Source organism: Ranitomeya imitator, chromosome 4 (assembly GCF_032444005.1).
Source record: "Ranitomeya imitator isolate aRanImi1 chromosome 4, aRanImi1.pri, whole genome shotgun sequence".
Classification (NCBI taxonomy): domain Eukaryota; kingdom Metazoa; phylum Chordata; class Amphibia; order Anura; family Dendrobatidae; genus Ranitomeya; species Ranitomeya imitator.
This window is the reverse complement of record NC_091285.1, coordinates 311,542,699-311,569,066: the sequence shown is the minus strand read 5'-3', so window position 1 is coordinate 311,569,066 and position 26,368 is coordinate 311,542,699. Positions and strand designations below refer to the sequence as shown.

The 26,368-nt window shown below is 44.8% G+C and overlaps 1 protein-coding gene across 2 annotated transcripts in view; it reads right to left on the bottom strand.

Moving 5' to 3' along the window:
* CAV1 (caveolin 1) overlaps nt 1-26,368 on the bottom strand; it is a 94,405-nt gene that overhangs the window by 23,312 nt on the left and 44,725 nt on the right. For both annotated transcript variants that reach the window (XM_069764842.1, XM_069764841.1), the window contains exon 2: nt 24,106-24,267. In XM_069764842.1, coding sequence (XP_069620943.1) covers nt 24,106-24,201 — 96 coding nt within the window. In that variant the 5' untranslated portion in view covers nt 24,202-24,267. The remainder of the gene's footprint in view (nt 1-24,105; nt 24,268-26,368) is intronic.

Here is a 26,368-nt window from a genome sequence, read left to right as displayed (position 1 = left end):
CCACCTCCCCCACCCCCCCCGGTTGAATATCATCAAAAAGTTAACTTCAGTTCTTCAATACAACAAGTGAAACTGTTATATTATATAGAGTTGTTAGGCCGGGTTCACAATAGCGTTTCTGTGCGTGCGCAGCGTATGATCCGCATGCGTCATGCCTACATATCTTTAACATGGTGTACGCAGTGACATGCGTTCATATGAGGATGCGTACGCATGCGTCGATTCACGGTGTCCGGCGAATGCAACATGTTGCATTTTTTGAGGGGTCAAATATTGCGCAATCATGCACGTGCAGATGATTGCAGATGAGTGCGTCAAAAAAACGCATTGCTGTCTATGAGAACGCATATGTAAGCAAGGGCATGTGTTCGATATGCATGCGGACTACAGACTGAACATGTCCAGGAACTGGTTTCAGCCACTCCTAAAACAAAGGGGTATAAAAGGGGGTGAGGATACAGCAATTTCATTACTCTCATGACTCTGGATGTAAGTATAGAAACTTTGAAAATGTCTGTTTGTCTTTGCAGTCTGTACTCTGTACTAATTTTTCCCGTTCCTTGTAGACTGCTTGCTGCTCCGATCCTGCTGCCGCCTTCCTGGTGCTGCCGCCTTCCTGGTGCTGCCGCCTTCCTGGTGCTGCCTGACTGCTGTGCTGTTGGACTACTGCCTGTAATGTAAGTATTGGTGTCCATTGTTCTTTTTTTGTGCTACATTGTGTTTGGCTCTTAACAAGTTTCAATTGACTCCTGCCTGCTCTTGCAACATGTCCTCCACTGAAGCTTCCGAAAGTAAACATGACACTGATTATGCAATCACATTTGATTTACTGATTGGTATGTATTGACTGTCAATACTATACATGTGTTAAATCATGTATTTTCCTACTGGAACCTTCCAGTGCGGAAGAGCAGGAGCAGTCGAGTGGAAATGATTCTTCCCAGGGTCGTCGGCCTCAAATTGCTGAGGAGGAAAGACGGGTTGTAAGTAGCCTTTATTAGAGTTGTAATTGAATTTGTTGTCAGTTTTACTTACAAATTTTTTTTTTGTATTTCATCTATAGGTTCCATAACGTGAGGAAGGACAACCGGATATCGATAATGACGTTCTTATTCAAGCTGTGCAAGAGCGAGCAGCGTTGTGGGACCCCCGTGATCGGAATCATTCCGTCTCGGCCTTGATCCGACGACTCTGGGAAGAAGTGGCCAGATCGCTGTTGGATAATAATAATCTTTAATAATAATCTTTATTTTTATATAGCGCTAACATATTCCGCAGCGCTTTACAGTTTTTGCATCATCACTGTCCCCGATGGGGCTCACAATCTAGAATCCCTATCAATATGTCTTTGGAATGTGGGAGGAAACCGGAGTGCCCGGAGGAAACCCACGCAAACACGGAGAGAACATACAAACTCTTTGCAGATGTTGTCCTGGGTGGGATTAGAACCCAGGACCCCAGCGCTGCAAGGCTGCTGTGCTAACCACTGCGCCACCGTGCTTGGGACCATGCCGCACCACATGCCACAAAGGATTTTCGTAAGTATTGCAATGTTGTCTGACGCAGCAGTGAACCTGTTCATGTAGGTGCATTGTTTTATAATTACATTTTTCCTTTTTTCCCCTTCACAGTGAAGAGAATTAAAGTCTGTTGGCGTTCGATGAAGGATCGCTTCAATAAGGCTAGGTTCACATTTGCGGTTGATTCCGCAGTGTTTCGTATGCAACCGCAAATGGCAAAACGCATGCAAACATATGATAACCCCGCGTTTTTTATCTGCATCAACTTACACATGATGGATAAAAAATGCAGCGTTTGCATGCATTTTTGCATGCGTTCGAGTTGTTTATGTGCATGCGTTTATTATGAAACATTTTTCCAGGAGAATTTCCTTGATTGGGATTTCTGTATATTGACCCGTGCGCAAACACAAGCGAACGCATGTCATTGCGTTCCTCTGTGTTGCCATAGACTGTAATGCGTTGTTTTGACGCACTCCTTCTGCAAGCATCTGCATGCGTATGGCGGCGGAAATTTTACACAAAAAAATTCTAACATGGTGCGTTAGCCGCGCCCAGCCGCACACCACGAAAATACGCATGCGTAAGCAAACGCGGGCATACGCATGCAAATGCATGCACCTGCGTATACAATGCTAAAGATAGGAAATCACGACGCACGAGAATGTATGTGTCAGAAACGCTGCGGACACAACTGCAAATGTGAAATCAGCCTAAGGACATGAGAGAGGAGATACGGGTTCGAAGAGGTGCTGCTTGAAAATATAAGTAACATCATCAGCTTTCTTTTCTGAAGCCTGTGGTTGCTCAACGATCTTTTGTGTTGTCTTACTATTAGTTCAACTTTTTATTTTTTTTTTACTAATGTTTTTCATTTATTTTCCATAAAGAACCTGGACTGTGCTCTGTTGGAGACGCCCCTCATCGACCAGCCAACGAACAGGCCCAATCCCTATCATCCACCAGCAATTGAGCAACCAGGCAGGTTTCACAGGCTGGGGAACAGGAAGCTGGTCCATCTGGTTTTCCCCACTCCTATCCCTCTCCGACTACTTTACTTGGGTCTGCTCGCCAGCGGCAGAGGGCCTGGGAGAGGTCAGTCATGCCCAAGTTTATTTACTTAAGCTCGGTCTTCCAGGCTGGGATGTAGAAAGACTGGATAGTGGGTTAACTCAGGTGAACACACTTTTCCAGGGAATCCATAGACGCCTTGACCACCTGGAAGCCGACCTTAATAGACCGGCATAGCATTATGTTTTCCCTATAGAACGGGACGTGATGGATAAATAATAAATAAATGATGGAAAACCTTAGTCCTGATCTCCAGATGTATGTGATGAAGGCCGGTCATGCTGCTTACACTGAGGCCATGCAGCGGTCCCGATATCAGCAGCAGGCACAAACTTCATTCCCTACAGGGCAACAAGCTCCAGCACAGCATCAGTGGCAGAATCCACCAGCACCTTTCTCAACATCACAAGGACTTGGATACCAGTCAGCTCACCAAGTGACCTATCCACCACCACCGCTGGAAATTAGGACTATTCCAACAGTACCAAGTTACACCATGCAGCCGAGTGCAGCAGACCAGCCTTACACTTCCACCATGCAGCCAAGTGCAGCAGCTCAGCCTTCCCCTTCCACCATGCAGCTGAGTGCAGCAGCCCAGCCTTCCTCTTCAAACATGCAGCCAAGTGCAGCAGCCCAGCCTTCCACTCCTACCACGCAGTACCAGGAACCAAAAGGCAGAGGAAGCAGCAAAACAAAGGCCAGGAAGCGAAAAGGAAAGAGACGTTACCCAACCCCATACCCTCACCTTCAAATGTGTCTTTATTTTCAAGTTTGTCCACACCTTCCCTTAGTTCTCTCCCTTGTAATGTGTCAATGCCTTCCAACTTGTTTTCCACTCCTAACGTGTCCTCTTCCCCCCAATGTGTCTGACCCAATCCTCCAATTAACTGCCACTTCCTCTGTAACAACTTCCCCAACCACTCCTAGCCTACCTTCACAGCCCGACACCCCCCAGGTCCACAATGTAACTCCCTCTTGCAGACCACAAAAGTAAGTAACATTATTTTCCTTTTTTATTTATTTGTTTGTTAAATTTCCAATTGTTTTTATTTTTTTTAGCAAACATTATTTTGCTTCACAATACCTGTCTCCCTGTGTTTTCTTTATCCCTTTATTTAAACATGTGTGTATTGTTGAGTGAAGTATTAACGGGTGTCAAGGTCAAGGTGTTTTTGTTATTAAAGTTACAGTCAAGGTGTTAGTATTAGGGTATGTGCACACGTTCAGGTTTTTTCCCCTTTTTTTCACGTTTTTTTCGCGATAAAAACGCATTAGAAAATGCCTACGTATGCATCCTATCATTTAGAATGCATTCTGCAATTTTTGTGCACATGATGCGTTTTTTTCCACAAAAAAAAACACATTGCGGTAAAAAAAGCAGCATGTTCATTACTTTTGCGGATTTTCTGCGTTTTTCCCGCTATTCTATGCATTTGGAAAAAACGCAAGAAAAATCGCATCAAAAACGCGCAAAAAATGCATCAAAACCGCGGGGAAAAAACGCATGCGGATTTCTGGCAGAAATGTCAGGTTTTGTCAGGAAAATTTCTGCCAGAAATCCTGACGTGTGCACATACCCTTACAGTCAAGAAACGGTACAGGTACATAACATTACAGGTACATTTTACTTAGCGGCTTAAACCATTTCGTCTTGCCATGCCACGCGTCCAATATCCGAAAACAAAGTAGGCAGCCAATTTATGCCTCATTTGGGCAACTTCCACTGTAGTCCTCAGAGGGTGAGCTTGGTAATCCTGCAATGTGGTATTAACAGGTTCCTCAAGTTCTAAGTGGGGTCATTCTTTTGCCAGGATATAATTGTACATAACAACACATGCTTTCACAACCTCATCAACTGTCTCAATTTTAAGATTGCTGGCTGTACCCAAAATGCGCCATTTAGATGCCAGCAAACCAAAGGCACACTCCACAGTTCTTCGTGCCCTTGTCAGTCGGTAGTTGAAAATCCTTTTTGTGTGAATCAAGTCTCTACTTGAGTAGAGTTTTATGAGGTTGGCACACATTTGAAATGCCTCATCCCCAACCACAACAAATGGCGGTCCTTCAGTGTTCGGAAGAGGTTGTGGTGGTGGAAAATTAAAATCATTACCATAAAAACGTTGTCCCATGTCAGAGTTTTTGAAAGTCTGCGAGTCATTTCCTCGTGCAAATGAGCCAACGTCAATGGCGACAAATCGACACTCAGCATCTGCAATCACCATGAGAACAATGGAAAAGTATTTGTTATAATTGAAGTACTCGGATCCACTTCCAGCAGGTTTCAGAATCCGAATATGTTTGCCGTCCACAGCCCCCACACAGTTTAGAAAATTACAAATTTCATAGAATTTTTCAGCCAGAGTTCAGTTGTGGGATGGGGAGGAATTCTGCACACAGAACGATACATAATGCACGGCAGGTGTCTCCAACAATCCCAGAAAGGGTGGACAGTCCAATCCGAAATTGAAAATGTAGAGATCTTAAGGTCTCTCCGGTAGCCAGGAATCTGTGGAAGAGAAAATGGGAAAAAAAAACAGTACATGTCTTTTAGAACAATAATATTAATGACAGGTGTTTATTTTTCAAAATTCCGTACCTTAGGGTCACCAACAGATGTTCCTCAGCAAGAATTGCTCTACGTGGCTGTGTGTCCTGCGTTGTGATGGATCCTCGGATACATAGCACAATTCTTCAAAACTCTGTTCCGCCATTCTCGTGTACTTGAAAAACTTTTGCGGGTTTTCACGAAGCTGGGTGTACACTGAGTGGTAGGCTCCACAGCTCTCTCGGACTTCAACAATGGGGTGTTGCCAATATCAACGATGACATCTTCTCTGTCTTTCTCTTCTCCTTTCTTCCTCACAAGCCAAAGCAAAAGCCAATTTCAATGACAAATCCAGATTCATATTGAAGCGCTCCACGCTAAGATCCATATTACAGCTGAATACAGCATCAAAAGATGAGGATCTCATCTGTGCAGGGTCTATATATAGAAAACCCATGAGACACGCCCATTGTGTGTGTCTTGTTTCCAGCAAATTCTCCTGGAAAAGAATTATCCTATTGAACGCATGCGCATAAACAACGCAAATGCATGCAAAAATGCATACAAATGCATGCACACGCAGCGTTTTTTGCCGTCATGCGTAAGATCATGCGGATAAGAAACGCAGCGTAACCATGCGTTTGCATGCATTTTGGCATGCGCTTGCACATGCAGATGATACGCTGCGCACAGAAACGCTAATGTGAACCTAGCCTTAGAAACAGAGTGATCTATTTCAAGTGTTTATTTCTGTTAATATTGATGATTATGGCTTACAGCCAATGAAAACCCAAAAGTCATTATCTCAGTAAATTAGAATAATTAACAAAAAACACCTGTAAAGGCTTCCCAAGCATTTAAAAGGGTCCCTTAGTCTGTTTCAGTAGGCTCCACAATCATGAGGAAGACTGCTGAGTTGACAGATGTCCGCAAGGAAGTAATTGACACACTCCATAAGGAGGGTAAGCTACAAAAGGTCATTGCTAAAGAAGCTGGCTGTTCAAAGAGTGCTGTATCCAAGCATATTAATGGAATGTTGAGTGGAATGAAAAAGTGGTAGGAAAAGGTGCACAAGCAACCGGGATAACCACAGCCTTGACGGGATTGTTAAAAAAAGGCCATTCAAAATTTTGGGGGGAGATTTGCAGGGAGTGGACTGCTGCTGTAGTCATTGCTTCAATAGCCACCACACACAGACGTATCCAAGACATGGGCTACAATTGTTGCATTCCTTGTGTCAAGCCACTCATGACCAAGAGATAGCGCCAAAATCATCTTAACTGGGCCAAGGAGAAAAAGAACTGGACTGTTGCTCAGTGGCCCAAGGTGTTGTTTTCAGATGAAAGCAAATTTTGCATTTCAATTGGAAATCAAGGTCCCACAGCCTGGAGGAAGAGTGGAGAGGCCACAATCCAAGCTGCTTGAGGTCTTGTGTGAAGTTTCCACAATCAGTGATGGTTTGGGGAGCCATGTCATCTGCTGGCGTAGGTCCACTGTGTTTTATCAAGACCAATGTCAGTGCAGCCGTCTACCAGGAAATTTTAGAGCACTTCATGCTTTGCTCTGCTGACAAGCTTTTTGGAGATGGAAATTGCATTCTCCAGAAGGACTTGGCACCTGTCCACACTGCCAAAAGTACTAATACCAGGTTTAAAAACAACAGTATTACTGGGCTTGATTGGCCAGCAAACTCCCCTGACCTTCACCCCATAGAGAATCTATGGGGTATTGTCAAGAGGAAGATGAGAGACACCAGACCCAACAATGTAGAGGAGCTGAATGCTGCTATCAAAGCAACCTGGGCTTCCATAACACCTCAGCAGTGCCACAGGCTGATCACCTCCATGCCACGCCGCCTTGATGCAGTAATTGATGCTAAAGGAGCCCTGACCAAGTATTGACTGCATTTACTGAATATACATATCAGTAGACCAACATTTCGGATTTTAAAATCATTTTTCAAGCTGGTGTTATAAAGTATTCTAATTTTACTGAGATAATGACTTTTGGGTTTTCATTGGCTGTGAGCCATAATCATCAACATTAACAGAAATAAACACTTGCAGTAGATCACTCTGCTTGTAATGACTCTATATATTATACGAGTTAAACTTTTTGTATTGAAGAACTGAAATAAATTAACTTTTTGATGATATTCTAATTTTGTGAGAAGCACCTGTATATGCAAATCATATACTTGCGGCTAAATGCTCACTGCTCCTGGCTCCAACACCAGAGAATCCTCACATTGTGCACTGTGCGTGTTGTGAGGATTCACAGGTCTGCTGTCACACAGAGTGACTGCAGACTTTTACCACCATGCTCATGGACCACCCTTTTAAAGTTCATGTACTTTTGTGTCCATCTCACTGCTCGGCTATGTGCACACATAGGAAAAGAGGTGCAGAATTTTCTATACAAAATCCGCATCTCCTGGCAGAATCCGCAGCCGCGGATTTGCAGCGGTTTTTATGTGGAATTGATGCGGATTTTGTGCGGATTTTCTGTGGTTTTTGCCACTGAAGATTTTTAACTTGGAGGGGTGCAGAAACGCTGCGGATCCGCACAAAAGAAGTGACATGCACTTCTTTGAAATCCGCAGCAATTCCACACTGATTTTTCTGCACCATCTGCACAGCTATTTTTTTTATCCCATTGATTTACATTGTACTGTACATCACAGTGCGGATCTGCAGCGTTTCTGCGCGGAAAAATCTGCTGCGAATCCGCAGCAAATGCGCATCGTGTGCACATAGCGAGTAAGAAGGATTGATATAGAAGACAAATGTGCATTGTCTTATGATGGACTAGAAATGCAGCCATCCACCATATTAACCCCATCTCTCCTCAAGACCTATTGTTATGTCATGTATCATGTATGTATGGAGAAGTCTCAAGAGCACTTCCTTACAGGGCAGGTGTCAGCTGTATTATTATGCCTGCATATTGCAGCCAGCGGGTAAGGAAAGGGTGAATCAAACACCCAAAAACCCCGCCCCTATGGCTGAAGATTGTTCCCTCCAAATTCAGGTGACAGAGTCCCTTTAAGGCTGCCGTCACACTAGCAGTATTTGGTTAGTATTTTACATCAGTATTTGTAGCCAAAACCAGGAGTGGGTAATAAATACAGAAGTGGTGCTTATGTTTCTATTATACTTTTCCTCTAATTGTTCCACTCCTGGTTTTGGCTTACAAATATTGATGTAAAATACTGACCAAATACTGCTAGTGTGACCGCAGCCTTAAATGCTGCTGTCAATCTCTGGTCTTCGTAGGAGACCATGATTTTAACTATATGTGACAATAACTAAGTATTGTAGTATACAGTATAAGTGATCGCAGGTTTAATAAACACAGTGTACAGTAAAAAATTTTTTTAGCAATTACCTCCCTAAAATTAAAACTCAACGAACAATGGCGGAAAAAAAAACAACTAAAAAAGCTGTAGCTCTTGGAATAAAGGAAGAAAAAAGTAGAGTGTACAAATAAAAACAATGTCTCCAAAGAGATATGGCTAATCCGTTTACACTTCTTGAGATAAATGTAATATTTCGTATCCTGACATACTGAAACAATCCAATTCACAACATGGGATGTACTACAAATGACATGGGTTCTTCATGTGGTGCTGCTATTAACAGCAGAGTTTATATTTGCCTAAAATGCCCCTGGTGGCCAATCTCTGGAATGGCAGACTTCCCAATAATGTGAGAAAATCACCAAAAACAGGAAAAAAAGGGAAAGGCATTATTAGCACATTCCTCCCCTAACATGGAGCCAAAACAGCATCGCCTTCCTTTATATTTCAGCATCACACTGAACTCTTGGATATTGGCAAACGTCAAGGGAAATATTGTGACTAAACTTGTGCATCCAATCACAGAGACCCAAGGGGGCCGAGCCCAGAGATGAACCATAGGCATCTCTCTGGTAAGTATGCCGTGCCCAGAGATGAACTATAGGTATTTCTGTGGTAAGTAGGCCGTGCCCAGAGATGAACCATAGGCATCTCTGTGGAAAGTAGGCCGTGCCCAGAGATGAACCGTAGGCATCTCTGTGGTAAGTAGGCCGTGCCCAGAGATGAACTATAGGCATTTCTGTGGTAAGTAGGCCGTGCCCAGAGATGAACCATAGGCATCTCTGTGGTAATTAGGCCGAGCCAGAGAAGAACCATAGGCATCTCTGTGGTAAGTAGGCCGAGCCCAAAGATGAACCATAGGCATCTCTGTGGTAAGTAGGCCGAGCTCAGAGATGAACCATAGGCATCTCTCTGGTAAGTAGGCCATGCCCAGAGATGAACCATAGGCATCTTTGTGGTAAGTAGGCCGTGCCCAGAGATGAACCGTAGGCATCTCTCTGGTAAGTAGGCCGAGCTCAGAGATGAACCATAGGCATCTCTCTGGTAAGTAGGCCGAGCTCAGAGATGAACCATAGGCATCTTTGTGGTAAGTAGGTCGTGCCCAGAGATGAACCGTAGGCATCTCTCTGGTAAGTAGGCCGAGCTCAGAGATGAACCATAGGCATCTCTCTGGTAAGTAGGACAGCTCAGAGATGAACCATAGGCATCTTTGTGGTAAGTAGGCCGAGCTCAGAGATGAACCATAGGCATCTCTGTGGTAAGTAGGCCGAGCCTAGAGATGAACCATAGGCATCTCTGTGGTAAGTAGGCCGAGCTCAGAGATGAACCGTAGGCATCTCTGTGGTAAGTAGGCCGAGCTCAGAGATGAACCATAGGCATCTCTGTGGTAAGTAGGCCGAGCTCAGAGATGAACCATAGGCATCTCTGTGGTAAGTAGGCCGTGCCTAGAGATGAACCATAGGCATCTCTGTGGTAAGTAGGCCGAGCTCAGAGATGAACCATAGGCATCTTTGTGGTAAGTAGGCCGAGCTCAGAGATGAACCATAGGCATCTCTGTGGTAAGTAGGCCGTGCCTAGAGATGAACCATAGGCATCTCTGTGGTAAGTAGGCCGTGCCCAGAGATGAACCGTAGGCATCTCTCTGGTAAGTAGGCCGAGCTCAGAGATGAACCATAGGCATCTCTCTGGTAAGTAGGCCGAGCTCAGAGATGAACCATAGGCATCTCTGTGGTAAGTAGGCCGAGCCCAAAGATGAACCATAGGCATCTCTGTGGTAAGTAGGCCGAGCTCAGAGATGAACCGTAGGCATCTCTCTGGTAAGTAGGCCGAGCTCAGAGATGAACCATAGGCATCTCTGTGGTAAGTAGGCCGAGCCCAAAGATGAACCATAGGCATCTCTGTGGTAAGTAGGCCGAGCTCAGAGATGAACCATAGGCATCTCTCTGGTAAGTAGGCCATGCCCAGAGATGAACCATAGGCATCTTTGTGGTAAGTAGGCCGTGCCCAGAGATGAACCGTAGGCATCTCTCTGGTAAGTAGGCCGAGCTCAGAGATGAACCATAGGCATCTCTCTGGTAAGTAGGCCGAGCTCAGAGATGAACCATAGGCATCTTTGTGGTAAGTAGGCCGTGCCCAGAGATGAACCGTAGGCATCTCTCTGGTAAGTAGGCCGAGCTCAGAGATGAACCATAGGCATCTCTCTGGTAAGTAGGACAGCTCAGAGATGAACCATAGGCATCTTTGTGGTAAGTAGGCCGAGCTCAGAGATGAACCATAGGCATCTCTGTGGTAAGTAGGCCGAGCCTAGAGATGAACCATAGGCATCTCTGTGGTAAGTAGGCCGAGCTCAGAGATGAACCGTAGGCATCTCTGTGGTAAGTAGGCCGAGCTCAGAGATGAACCATAGGCATCTCTGTGGTAAGTAGGCCGAGCTCAGAGATGAACCATAGGCATCTCTGTGGTAAGTAGGCCGTGCCTAGAGATGAACCATAGGCATCTCTGTGGTAAGTAGGCCGAGCTCAGAGATGAACCATAGGCATCTTTGTGGTAAGTAGGCCGAGCTCAGAGATGAACCATAGGCATCTCTGTGGTAAGTAGGCCGTGCCTAGAGATGAACCATAGGCATCTCTGTGGTAAGTACGCCGTGCCCAGAGATGAACCGTAGGCATCTCTCTGGTAAGTGGGCCGAGCTCAGAGATGAACCATAGGCATCTTTGTGGTAAGTAGGCCGAGCTCAGAGATGAACCATAGGCATCTCTGTGGTAAGTAGGCCGTGCCTAGAGATGAACCATAGGCATCTCTGTGGTAAGTAGGCCGTGCCCAGAGATGAACCGTAGGCATCTCTCTGGTAAGTAGGCCGAGCTCAGAGATGAACCATAGGCATCTCTCTGGTAAGTAGGCCGAGCTCAGAGATGAACCATAGGCATCTCTGTGGTAAGTAGGCCGAGCCCAAAGATGAACCATAGGCATCTCTGTGGTAAGTAGGCCGAGCTCAGAGATGAACCGTAGGCATCTCTCTGGTAAGTAGGCCGAGCTCAGAGATGAACCATAGGCATCTCTGTGGTAAGTAGGCCGAGCCCAAAGATGAACCATAGGCATCTCTGTGGTAAGTAGGCCGAGCTCAGAGATGAACCATAGGCATCTCTCTGGTAAGTAGGCCATGCCCAGAGATGAACCATAGGCATCTTTGTGGTAAGTAGGCCGTGCCCAGAGATGAACCGTAGGCATCTCTCTGGTAAGTAGGCCGAGCTCAGAGATGAACCATAGGCATCTCTCTGGTAAGTAGGCCGAGCTCAGAGATGAACCATAGGCATCTTTGTGGTAAGTAGGCCGTGCCCAGAGATGAACCGTAGGCATCTCTCTGGTAAGTAGGCCGAGCTCAGAGATGAACCATAGGCATCTCTCTGGTAAGTAGGACAGCTCAGAGATGAACCATAGGCATCTTTGTGGTAAGTAGGCCGAGCTCAGAGATGAACCATAGGCATCTCTGTGGTAAGTAGGCCGAGCCTAGAGATGAACCATAGGCATCTCTGTGGTAAGTAGGCCGAGCTCAGAGATGAACCGTAGGCATCTCTGTGGTAAGTAGGCCGAGCTCAGAGATGAACCATAGGCATCTCTGTGGTAAGTAGGCCGAGCTCAGAGATGAACCATAGGCATCTCTGTGGTAAGTAGGCCGTGCCTAGAGATGAACCATAGGCATCTCTGTGGTAAGTAGGCCGAGCTCAGAGATGAACCATAGGCATCTTTGTGGTAAGTAGGCCGAGCTCAGAGATGAACCATAGGCATCTCTGTGGTAAGTAGGCCATGCCTAGAGATGAACCATAGGCATCTCTGTGGTAAGTACGCCGTGCCCAGAGATGAACCGTAGGCATCTCTCTGGTAAGTGGGCCGAGCTCAGAGATGAACCATAGGCATCTTTGTGGTAAGTAGGCCGAGCTCAGAGATGAACCATAGGCATCTCTGTGGTAAGTAGGCCGTGCCTAGAGATGAACCATAGGCATCTCTGTGGTAAGTAGGCCGTGCCCAGAGATGAACCGTAGGCATCTCTCTGGTAAGTAGGCCGTGCCCAGAGATGAACTATAGGCATTTCTGTGGTAAGTAGGCCGTGCCCAGAGATGAACCATAGGCATCTCTGTGGTAATTAGGCCGAGCCAGAGAAGAACCATAGGCATCTCTGTGGTAAGTAGGCCGAGCCCAAAGATGAACCATAGGCATCTCTGTGGTAAGTAGGCCGAGCTCAGAGATGAACCATAGGCATCTCTCTGGTAAGTAGGCCATGCCCAGAGATGAACCATAGGCATCTTTGTGGTAAGTAGGCCGTGCCCAGAGATGAACCGTAGGCATCTCTCTGGTAAGTAGGCCGAGCTCAGAGATGAACCATAGGCATCTCTCTGGTAAGTAGGCCGAGCTCAGAGATGAACCATAGGCATCTTTGTGGTAAGTAGGCCGTGCCCAGAGATGAACCGTAGGCATCTCTCTGGTAAGTAGGCCGAGCTCAGAGATGAACCATAGGCATCTCTCTGGTAAGTAGGACAGCTCAGAGATGAACCATAGGCATCTTTGTGGTAAGTAGGCCGAGCTCAGAGATGAACCATAGGCATCTCTGTGGTAAGTAGGCCGAGCCTAGAGATGAACCATAGGCATCTCTGTGGTAAGTAGGCCGAGCTCAGAGATGAACCGTAGGCATCTCTGTGGTAAGTAGGCCGAGCTCAGAGATGAACCATAGGCATCTCTGTGGTAAGTAGGCCGAGCTCAGAGATGAACCATAGGCATCTCTGTGGTAAGTAGGCCATGCCTAGAGATGAACCATAGGCATTTCTGTGGTAAGTAGGCCGAGCTCAGAGATGAACCATAGGCATCTCTCTGGTAAGTGGGCCGAGCTCAGAGATGAACCATAGGCATCTTTGTGGTAAGTAGGCCGAGCTCAGAGATGAACCATAGGCATCTCTGTGGTAAGTAGGCCGTGCCTAGAGATGAACCATAGGCATCTCTGTGGTAAGTAGGCCGTGCCTAGAGATGAACCATAGGCATCTCTGTGGTAAGTAGGCCGTGCCCAGAGATGAACCGTAGGCATCTCTCTGGTAAGTAGGCCGTGCCCAGAGATGAACTATAGGCATTTCTGTGGTAAGTAGGCCGTGCCCAGAGATGAACCATAGGCATCTCTGTGGTAATTAGGCCGAGCCAGAGAAGAACCATAGGCATCTCTGTGGTAAGTAGGCCGAGCCCAAAGATGAACCATAGGCATCTCTGTGGTAAGTAGGCCGAGCTCAGAGATGAACCATAGGCATCTCTCTGGTAAGTAGGCCATGCCCAGAGATGAACCATAGGCATCTTTGTGGTAAGTAGGCCGTGCCCAGAGATGAACCGTAGGCATCTCTCTGGTAAGTAGGCCGAGCTCAGAGATGAACCATAGGCATCTCTCTGGTAAGTAGGCCGAGCTCAGAGATGAACCATAGGCATCTTTGTGGTAAGTAGGCCGTGCCCAGAGATGAACCGTAGGCATCTCTCTGGTAAGTAGGCCGAGCTCAGAGATGAACCATAGGCATCTCTCTGGTAAGTAGGACAGCTCAGAGATGAACCATAGGCATCTTTGTGGTAAGTAGGCCGAGCTCAGAGATGAACCATAGGCATCTCTGTGGTAAGTAGGCCGAGCCTAGAGATGAACCATAGGCATCTCTGTGGTAAGTAGGCCGAGCTCAGAGATGAACCGTAGGCATCTCTGTGGTAAGTAGGCCGAGCTCAGAGATGAACCATAGGCATCTCTGTGGTAAGTAGGCCGAGCTCAGAGATGAACCATAGGCATCTCTGTGGTAAGTAGGCCATGCCTAGAGATGAACCATAGGCATTTCTGTGGTAAGTAGGCCGAGCTCAGAGATGAACCATAGGCATCTCTCTGGTAAGTGGGCCGAGCTCAGAGATGAACCATAGGCATCTTTGTGGTAAGTAGGCCGAGCTCAGAGATGAACCATAGGCATCTCTGTGGTAAGTAGGCCGTGCCTAGAGATGAACCATAGGCATCTCTGTGGTAAGTAGGCCGTGCCCAGAGATGAACCGTAGGCATCTCTCTGGTAAGTAGGCCGTGCCCAGAGATGAACTATAGGCATTTCTGTGGTAAGTAGGCCGTGCCCAGAGATGAACCATAGGCATCTCTGTGGTAATTAGGCCGAGCCAGAGAAGAACCATAGGCATCTCTGTGGTAAGTAGGCCGAGCTCAGAGATGAACCGTAGGCATCTCTGTGGTAAGTAGGCCGAGCTCAGAGAAGAACCATAGGCATCTCTGTGGTAAGTAGGCCGAGCCCAAAGATGAACCATAGGCATCTCTGTGGTAAGTAGGCCGAGCTCAGAGATGAACCATAGGCATCTCTCTGGTAAGTAGGCCATGCCCAGAGATGAACCATAGGCATCTTTGTGGTAAGTAGGCCGTGCCCAGAGATGAACCGTAGGCATCTCTCTGGTAAGTAGGCCGAGCTCAGAGATGAACCATAGGCATCTCTCTGGTAAGTAGGCCGAGCTCAGAGATGAACCATAGGCATCTTTGTGGTAAGTAGGCCGTGCCCAGAGATGAACCGTAGGCATCTCTCTGGTAAGTAGGCCGAGCTCAGAGATGAACCATAGGCATCTCTCTGGTAAGTAGGACAGCTCAGAGATGAACCATAGGCATCTTTGTGGTAAGTAGGCCGAGCTCAGAGATGAACCATAGGCATCTCTGTGGTAAGTAGGCCGAGCCTAGAGATGAACCATAGGCATCTCTGTGGTAAGTGGGCCGAGCTCAGAGATGAACCATAGGCATCTTTGTGGTAAGTAGGCCGAGCTCAGAGATGAACCATAGGCATCTCTGTGGTAAGTAGGCCGTGCCTAGAGATGAACCATAGGCATCTCTGTGGTAAGTAGGCCGTGCCCAGAGATGAACCGTAGGCATCTCTCTGGTAAGTAGGCCGTGCCCAGAGATGAACTATAGGCATTTCTGTGGTAAGTAGGCCGTGCCCAGAGATGAACCATAGGCATCTCTGTGGTAATTAGGCCGAGCCAGAGAAGAACCATAGGCATCTCTGTGGTAAGTAGGCCGAGCTCAGAGATGAACCGTAGGCATCTCTGTGGTAAGTAGGCCGAGCTCAGAGAAGAACCATAGGCATCTCTGTGGTAAGTAGGCCGAGCCCAAAGATGAACCATAGGCATCTCTGTGGTAAGTAGGCCGAGCTCAGAGATGAACCATAGGCATCTCTCTGGTAAGTAGGCCATGCCCAGAGATGAACCATAGGCATCTTTGTGGTAAGTAGGCCGTGCCCAGAGATGAACCGTAGGCATCTCTCTGGTAAGTAGGCCGAGCTCAGAGATGAACCATAGGCATCTCTCTGGTAAGTAGGCCGAGCTCAGAGATGAACCATAGGCATCTTTGTGGTAAGTAGGCCGTGCCCAGAGATGAACCGTAGGCATCTCTCTGGTAAGTAGGCCGAGCTCAGAGATGAACCATAGGCATCTCTCTGGTAAGTAGGACAGCTCAGAGATGAACCATAGGCATCTTTGTGGTAAGTAGGCCGAGCTCAGAGATGAACCATAGGCATCTCTGTGGTAAGTAGGCCGAGCCTAGAGATGAACCATAGGCATCTCTGTGGTAAGTAGGCCGAGCTCAGAGATGAACCGTAGGCATCTCTGTGGTAAGTAGGCCGAGCTCAGAGATGAACCATAGGCATCTCTGTGGTAAGTAGGCCGAGCTCAGAGATGAACCATAGGCATCTCTGTGGTAAGTAGGCCATGCCTAGAGATGAACCATAGGCATTTCTGTGGTAAGTAGGCCGAGCTCAGAGATGAACCATAGGCATCTCTCTGGTAAGTGGGCCGAGCTCAGAGATGAACCATAGGCATCTTTGTGGTAAGTAGGCCGAGCTCAGAGATGAACCATAGGCATCTCTGTGGTAAGTAGGCCGTGCCTAGAGATGAACCATAGGCATCTCTGTGGTAAGTAGGCCGTGCCTAGAGATGAACCATAGGCATCTCTGTGGTAAGTAGGCCGAGCTCAGAGATGAACCGTAGGCATCTCTGTGGTAAGTAGGCCGAGCTCAGAGAGGAACCATAGGCATCTCTGTGGTAAGTAGGCCGAGCTCAGAGATGAACCATAGGCATCTCTGTGGTAAGTAGGCCGAGCTCATAGATGAACCATAGGCATCTCTGTGGTAAGTAGGCCGAGCCCAAAGATGAACCGTAGGCATCTCTCTGGTAACTAGGAGAAGGGGACCCAGAGAAACAAGTCACACGGATCCTCAGCTCAACACTACTATATACAAGTCTATGTATATATAAGTATCTAAGCAGACTGCTGAGATACACACTGCTAGCACAGAATAAGTCTATATATGTACGAGCATCTAAGCACACTGCTGGTACATTACAAGTCTATATATATAAGTTTCTAAGCAGACTGCTGAGATACACACTGCTACTAAGGTATAAGTCTATGTATATTATGAGTATCTAAGCTCACTGCTGAGATACACACTGCTATTACTGTGTAACTATGTATATATGAGTATCTAAGCAGTCTGCTGAGATTCACACTGCTAGTACAGAATAAGTCTATGTATATATGAGTATCTAACCACACTGCTGAGATACACACTGCAGTACAGTATAAGTCTATATATGTACGAGTATCTAAGCACACTGCTAGTACATTACAAGTCTATATATATGAGTATCTAAGCAGACTGCTGAGATACACACTGTTACTAAGGTATAAGTCTATGTATATTATGAGTATCTAAGCTCACTGCTGAGATACACACTGCTACTACTGTATAACTCTATGTATATATGAGTATCTAAGCAGACTGCTGAGATACACACTGCTAGTACAGTATAAGTCTATGAATATATGAGTATCTAAGCTCACTGCTGAGATACATACTGCTAGTACAGTATAAGTCTATGTAGGTATGAGTATCTAAGCACACTGTTAAGATACACACTGCTAGTACAGTATAAGTCTATGTATAAATGAGTATCTAAGCAGACTGCTGAGATACACTCTGCTAGTACAGTATAAGTCTATGTAGGTATGAGTATCTAAGCACACTGTTAAGATACACACTGCTAATACAGTATAAGTCTATGTATATATGAGTATCTAAGCACACTGCTGAGATACACACTGCTAGTACAGTATCAGTCTATGTATACATGAGTATCTAAGCAGACTGTTGAGAGACACACTGCTAGTACAGTATAAGTCTATGTAGGTATGAGTATCTAAGCAGACTGCTGAGATACACACTGCTAGTACAGTATAAGTCTATGTATACATGAGTATCTAAGCAGACTGTTGAGAGACACACTGCTAGTACAGTATCAGTCTATGTATACATGAGTATCTAAGCAGACTGTTGAGAGACACACTGCTAGTACAGAATCAGTCTATGTATATATGAGTATCTAAGCAGACTGCAGAGATGCACACTGCTAGTGCAATATACGTCTATGTACATAGGAGTATCTAAGCAGATTGCTGAGATACACACTGCTAGTACAGTATAAGTATGTATATATGAGTATCTAAGCAGACTGCTGAGATACACACTGCTAGTACAGTATAAGTCTATGTAGGTACGAGTATCTAAGTAGACTGCCGAGATACACACTGCTAGTACAGTATAAGTCTATGTAGGTATGAGTATCTAAGCAGACTGCTGAGATACACACTGCAAATACAGTATAAGTCTATGTATATATGAGTATCTAAGCAGACTGCTGAGATACACACTGCTAGTACAGTATAAGTCTATGTAGGTACGAGTATCTAAGTAGACTGCCGAGATACACACTGCTAGTACAGTATAAGTCTATGTAGGTACGAGTATCTAAGTAGACTGCTGAGATACACACTGCTAGTACAGTACAACTCTATGTAGGTACGAGTATCTAAGTAGACTGCCGATATACACACTGCTAGTACAGTATAAGTCTATGTAGGTACGAGTATCTAAGTAGACTGCTGAGATACACACTGCTAGTACAGTATAAGTCTATGTAGGTACAAGTATCTAAGTAGACTGCTGAGATACAGACTGCTAGTACAGTACAACTCTATGTAGGTACGAGTATCTAAGTAGACTGCCGATATACACACTGCTAGTACAGTATAAGTCTATGTAGGTATGAGTATCTAAGCAGACTGCTGAGATACACACTGCAAATACAGTATCAGTCTATGTATACATGAGTATCTAAGCAGACTACTGAGAGACACACTGCTAGTACAGTATCAGTCTATGTATACATGAGTATCTAAGCAGACTGCTGAGATGCACACTGCTAGTGCAATATAAGACTATGTATACATGAGTATCTAAGCAGGCTGCTGAGATACACACTGCTAGTGCAATATACGTCTATGTACATAGGAGTATCTAAGCAGATTGCTGAGATACACACTGCTAGTACAGTATAAGTATGTATATATGAGTATCTAAGCAGACTGCTAAGATACACACTGCTAGTACAGTATAAGTCTATGTAGGTATGAGTATCTAAGCAGAATGTTGAGATACACACTTCTAGTACAGTATAACTCTATGTAGGTACGAGTATCCAAGCAGACTGCCGATATCTGCAAATACAGTATAAGTCTATGTATATATGAGTATCTAAGCAGACTGCCGAGATACACACTGCTAGTACAGTATAAGTCTATGTAGGTATGAGTATCTAAGCAGAATGTTGAGATACACACTTCTAGTACAGTATAACTCTATGTAGGTACGAGTATCTAAGCAGACTGCTGAGATACACACTGCTAGTACAGTATATGTCTATGTATACATGAGTATCTAAGCAGACTGTTGAAATACACACTGCTAGTACAGTATAAGTCTATGTAGGTACGAGTATCTAAGCAGACTGCTGAGATGCACAGTGCTAGTGCAATATAAGTCTATGTATATATGAGTATGTAAGCAGACTGCTGAGATGCACACTGCTAGTGCAATATAAGTCTATGTAGGTACGAGTATCTAAGCAGACTGCTGAGATGCACAGTGCTAGTGCAATATCAGTCTATGTATATATGAGTATCTAAGCAGACTGCTGAGATGCACACTGCTAGTACAGTATAAGTATATATATGAGTATCTAAGCAGACTGCTGAGATGCACACTGCTAGGACAGTATACATCTATGTATATATGAGTATCTAAGCAGACTGCTGAGATACACACTGCTAGTAAAGTATAAGTCTATGTATATACGAGTATCTAAGCAGACTGCTGAGATGCACACTGCTAGTACAGTATAAGTCTATGTATATATGAGTATCTAAGCAGACTGCTGAGATGCACACTGCTAGTAAAGTATAAGTTTATGTATATATGAGTATCTAAGCAGACTGCTGAGATGCACACTGCTAGTACAGAATACATCTATGTATATATGAGTATCTAAGCAGGCTGATGAGATACACACTGCTAGTAAAGTATAAGTCTATGTATATATGAGTATCTAAGCAGACTGCTGAGATGCACACTGCTAGTAAAGTATAAGTCTATGTATATATGAGTATCTAAGCAGACTGCTGACATACACACTGCTAGTAAAGTATAAGTCTATGTATATATGAGTATCTAAGCAGGCTGCTGAGATACACACTGCTAGTAAAGTATAAGTCTATGTATATATGAGTATCTAAGCAGACTGCTGAGATGCACACTGCTAGTACAGTATAAGTCTATGTATATATGAGTATCTAAGCAGACTGCTGAGATGCACACTGCTAGTAAAGTATAAGTTTATGTATATATGAGTATCTAAGCAGACTGCTGAGATGCACACTGCTAGTACAGAATACATCTATGTATATATGAGTATCTAAGCAGGCTGATGAGATACACACTGCTAGTAAAGTATAAGTCTATGTATATATGAGTATCTAAGCAGACTGCTGAGATGCACACTGCTAGTAAAGTATAAGTCTATGTATATATGAGTATCTAAGCAGACTGCTGAGATGCACACTGCTAGGACAGTATACATCTATGTATATATGAGTATCTAAGCAGACTGCTGAGATACACACTGCTAGTAAAGTATAAGTCTATGTATATATGAGTATCTAAGCAGGCTGCTGAGATGCACACTGCTAGTAAAGTATAAGTCTATGTATATATGAGTATCTAAGCAGACTGCTGACATACACACTGCTAGTAAAGTATAAGTCTATGTATACATGAGTATCTAAGCAGGCTGCTGAGATACACACTGCTAGTAAAGTATAAGTCTATGTATATATGAGTATCTAAGCAGACTGCTGAGATGCACACTGCTAGGACAGTATACATCTATGTATATATGAGTATCTAAGCAGACTGCTGAGATACACACTGCCAATAAAGTATAAGTCTATGTATATACGAGTATCTAAGCAGACTGCTGAGATGCACACTGCTAGTACAGTATAAGTCTATGTATATACGAGTATCTAAGCAGACTGCTGAGATGCACACTGCTAGTAAAGTATAAGTCTATGTATATATGAGTATCTAAGCAGGCTGCTGAGATACACACTGCTAGTAAAGTATAAGTCTATGTATATATGAGTATCTAAGCAGACTGCTGACATACACACTGCTAGTAAAGTATAAGTCTATGTATATATGAGTATCTAAGCAGACTGCTGAGATGCACACTGCTAGTACAGTATAGGTCTATGTATATATATGAGTATCTAAGCAGGCTGCTGAGATGCACACTGCTAGTACTGTATAAGTCTATGTATATATGAGTATCTAAGCAGACTGCTGAGATGCACACTGCTAGTACTGTATAAGTCTATGTATACATGAGTATCTAAGCAGACTGCTGAGATGCACACTGCTAGTACAGTATAAGTCTATGTATATATGAGTATCTAAGCAGCCTGCTGAGATGCACACTGCTAGTACAGTATAAGAATATATGAGTATCTAAGCAGACTGCTGAGATGCACACTGCTAGTACAGTATAAGTCTATGTATACATGAGTATCTAAGCAGACTGCTGAGATGCACACTGCTAGTACAGTATAAGTCTATGTATACAGGAGTATCTAAGCAGACTGCTGAGATGCACACTGCTAGTAAAGTATAAGTCTATGTATACATGAGTATCTAAGCAGGCTGCTGAGATGCACACTGCTAGTACAGTATAAGTCTATGTATACATGAGTATCTAAGCAGACTGCTGAGATGCACACTGCTAGGACAGTATACATCTATGTATATATGAGTATCTAAGCAGACTGCAGAGATGCACACTGCTAGTAAAGTATAAGTCTATGTATATACGAGTATCTAAGCAGGCTGCTGAGATACACACTGCTAGTAAAGTATAAGTCTATGTATATATGAGTATCTAAGCAGGCTGCTGAGATACACACTGCTAGTAAAGTATAAGTCTATGTATATATGAGTATCTAAGCAGACTGCTGAGATACACACTGCTAGTAAAGTATAAGTCTATGTATATACAAGTATCTAAGCAGACTGCTGAGATGCACACTGCTAGTACAGTATAAGTCTATGTATATACGAGTATCTAAGCAGACTGCTGAGATGCACACTGCTAGTACAGTATAAGTCTATGTATACATGAGTATCTAAGCAGACTGCTGAGATGCACACTGCTAGTACAGTATAAGTCTATGTATACATGAGTATCTAAGCAGACTGCTGAGATGCACACTGCTAGTACTGTATAAGTCTATGTATACATGAGTATCTAAGCAGACTGCTGAGATGCACACTGCTAGTACAGTATAAGTCTATGTATACATGAGTATCTAAGCAGACTGCTGAGATGCACACTGCTAGTACAGTATAAGTCTATGTATATATGGGTATCTAAGCAGACTGCTGAGATGCACACTGCTAGTACAGTATAAGTCTATGTATACATGAGTATCTAAGCAGACTGCTGAGATGCACACTGCTAGTACAGTATAAGTCTATGTATACAGGAGTATCTAAGCAGACTGCTGAGATGCACACTGCTAGTAAAGTATAAGTCTATGTATACATGAGTATCTAAGCAGGCTGCTGAGATGCACACTGCTAGTACAGTATAAGTCTATGTATACATGAGTATCTAAGCAGACTGCTGAGATGCACACTGCTAGGACAGTATACATCTATGTATATATGAGTATCTAAGCAGACTGCAGAGATGCACACTGCTAGTAAAGTATAAGTCTATGTATATACGAGTATCTAAGCAGACTGCTGAGATACACACTGCTAGTAAAGTATAAGTCTATGTATATATGAGTATCTAAGCAGGCTGCTGAGATACACACTGCTAGTAAAGTATAAGTCTATGTATATACGAGTATCTAAGCAGACTGCTGAGATGCACACTGCTAGTACAGTATAAGTCTATGTATACATGAGTATCTAAGCAGACTGCTGAGATGCACACTGCTAGGACAGTATACATCTATGTATATATGAGTATCTAAGCAGACTGCAGAGATGCACACTGCTAGTAAAGTATAAGTCTATGTATATACGAGTATCTAAGCAGACTGCTGAGATACACACTGCTAGTAAAGTATAAGTCTATGTATATATGAGTATCTAAGCAGGCTGCTGAGATACTCACTGCTAGTAAAGTATAAGTCTATGTATATACGAGTATCTAAGCAGACTGCAGAGATGCACACTGCTAGTAAAGTATAAGTCTATGTATATATGAGTATCTAAGCAGACTGCTGAGATGCACACTGCTAGTACAGTATAAGTCTATGTATACATGAGTATCTAAGCAGACTGCTGAGATGCACACTGCTAGTACTGTATAAGTCTATGTATACATGAGTATCTAAGCAGACTGCTGAGATGCACACTGCTAGTACAGTATAAGTCTATGTATATATGAGTATCTAAGCAGACTGCTGAGATGCACACTGCTAGTACAGTATAAGTCTATGTATACATGAGTATCTAAGCAGACTGCTGAGATGCACACTGCTAGTACAGTATAAGTCTATGTATACATGAGTATCTAAGCAGACTGCTGAGATGCACACTGCTAGTACAGTATAAGTCTATGTATACATGAGTATCTAAGCAGACTGCTGAGATGCACACTGCTAGTACTGTATAAGTCTATGTATACATGAGTATCTAAGCAGACTGCTGAGATGCACACTGCTAGTACTGTATAAGTCTATGTATACATGAGTATCTAAGCAGACTGCTGAGATGCACACTGCTAGTACAGTATAAGTCTATGTATATATGAGTATCTAAGCAGACTGCTGAGATGCACACTGCTAGTACAGTATAAGTCTATGTATATATGAGTATCTAAGCACACTGCTGAGATGCACACTGCTAGTACAGTATAAGTCTATGTATACATGAGTATCTAAGCAGACTGCTGAGATGCACACTGCTAGTACAGTATAAGTCTATGTATACATGAGTATCTAAGCAGACTGCTGAGATGCACACTGCTAGTACAGTATAAGTCTATGTATACATGAGTATCTAAGCAGACTGCTGAGATGCACACTATCTCCACATTAGCCCACCCTAGGCACAATCCCCCCACACAGCCAGCAGCACAGAGGACTTCAGCGCTCCACCCACCTTGACCACCTCGTCGTTCAGGTGCTTGGGGTCCCTGTTCACCAGGTTGATCTCCTTGGTGTGGACATCCTTCTCGTTGACGCTGTCATCCGCCATGACCTTGTTGTTGGGCTTGTAGATGTTGCCTTGGTCTCGGATGATGGGGGTCGTGTAGAGCACTCCCTGGTGGGTCGCAGCAGTGATGGGAGACAAGAAGGAGACACTTTTAGCCAATGAGCAGCAGAGCTCGGGAGCTTGTCCGCACTGTCCGCCGGCTGCCGCCCGGTATATAAGAGCCCGCGCTCACCACACCCTCCGCCCGCACCGCGCTCTCCAGCAGGGGGCGTCACATCGGGAATAGTCCTCATCCTCGGGGATTCCGAGCCCCCTCACCCCTCCCAGAGAGGCAATCCCTGCTGTCACACCCTCACAGTTTCCATGTGAAGCAAGAAGTCACATTTCTCCAGCTATTAACCCTTGTGTTCCCCCAAGACAAGTCACTACCACGGAAAGGTTTCCTAAAGTTATGAGCCATTCCCTTCTGATAGCTCAGACCCCAGGCAGGCACAGCCAGAGGAGGGCCCCTGTGTAAGAACAGTATATGGGCGCTTTGGAGTCCGATAGATGATCATAATGCACAATTCCTGCTGCTTTGGAAGTATAAATGTCCCCTCTCACCTCTCGGACCCTGTGCCCACCAATGATATGTCTGCCCCAGGCTTCTCTGCCATAAAAATGATAGACACCAGTACTTCATGCCAGGAGCCCATTGTAAATCAGTGGGGTCCACCATTTGTCTTTATTATCCAAGAAGGGCGTAATGATCGCCGTTGCAGTTGTTGCGACTGGGCCCGTGAGGGTGAGGGACCTGCTGATGCCAACGCAAACTCCAACTGGATGTGCGACCTCAAACACATATTCAGCTGAAGTGTATTGCAGTGCAGAGACCCATATGGTCCGAGCAATCGTGGGAGAAGAGCCTTAAGGTACCGTCACACATAACGATGTCATTAACGATATTGTTGCTTTTTGTGACGTAGCAACGATATCGTTAACAAAATAGTTATGTGTGACAGCGACCAACGATCAGGCCCCTGCTGGGAGATCGTTGGTCGCTGGGGAATGATCAGGACTTTATTTCGTCACTGGATCACCCACTGACATCGCTGGATCGGCGTGTGTGACGCCGATTCAGCGATGTCTTCACTGGTAACCAGGGTAAACATCGGGTTACTAAGCGCAGGGCTGCGCTTAGTAACCCGATATTTACCCTGGTTACCATTGTAAAAGTTAAAAAAAAAACACTACATACTTACATTCCTGTCACGTCCCTCAGCGTCAGCTTCCCTGCGTCCTCCAGTGTCAGCGCCGGCCGGCCGTAAAGCAGAGCACAGTGGTGACGTCACCGCTCTGCTTTCCGGCCAGCGCTTACACAGTGCAGGGAAGCTGAAGGCGGGGGACGCGACAGGAATGTAAGTATGTAGTGTTTATTTTTTAACTTTTACAATGGTAACCAGGGTAAACATCGGGTTACTAAGCGCGGCCCTGTGCTTAGTAACCCGATGTTTACCCTGGTTACCCGGGGAGTTCGGCATCGTTGGTCGCTGGAGAGAGCTGTCTGTGTGACAGCTCTCCAACGACCACACAATGACTTACCAACGATCACGGCCAGGTCGTATCGCTGGTCGTGATCGTTGGTAAATCGTTAAGTGTAACGGTACCTTAAGTGAGAGAGGTCAAGGAGAACCCCAAGATCACTGTGGCTGAGCTCCAGAGATGCAATAGGGAGATGGGAGAAAGTTCCACAAAGCCGACCATCACTGCAGCCTCCACCAGTCAGGCCTTTATGGAAGAGTGGCCCAACGGGAGCCTCTCCTAAGACATATGAAAGCCCGCATAGTTTGCAAAAAAAAAAAAAATACACATGAATCACTCCCAGACTATGAGAAATAAGATTCTCTGGTCTGATGAAATGAAGATAGACCTTTTTGGTGATAATTCTAAGCGGTATGTGTGGAGAAAACCAGGCACTGCTCATCACCTGCCCAATACAATCCCAACAGTGAAACATGGTGGTGGCAGCATCATGCTATGGAGGGGTTTTTCAGCTGCAGGGACAGGACGACTGTTTTTCATTGAAGGAAACATGAATGCGGCCAAGTACAGAGATATCCTGGATGAAAACCTCTTCCAGAGTGCTTTGGACCTCAGACTTGGCAGAAGGTTCACCTTCCAACAAGACAATGACCCTAACCACACAGCTAAAATAACAAAGGAGTGGCTT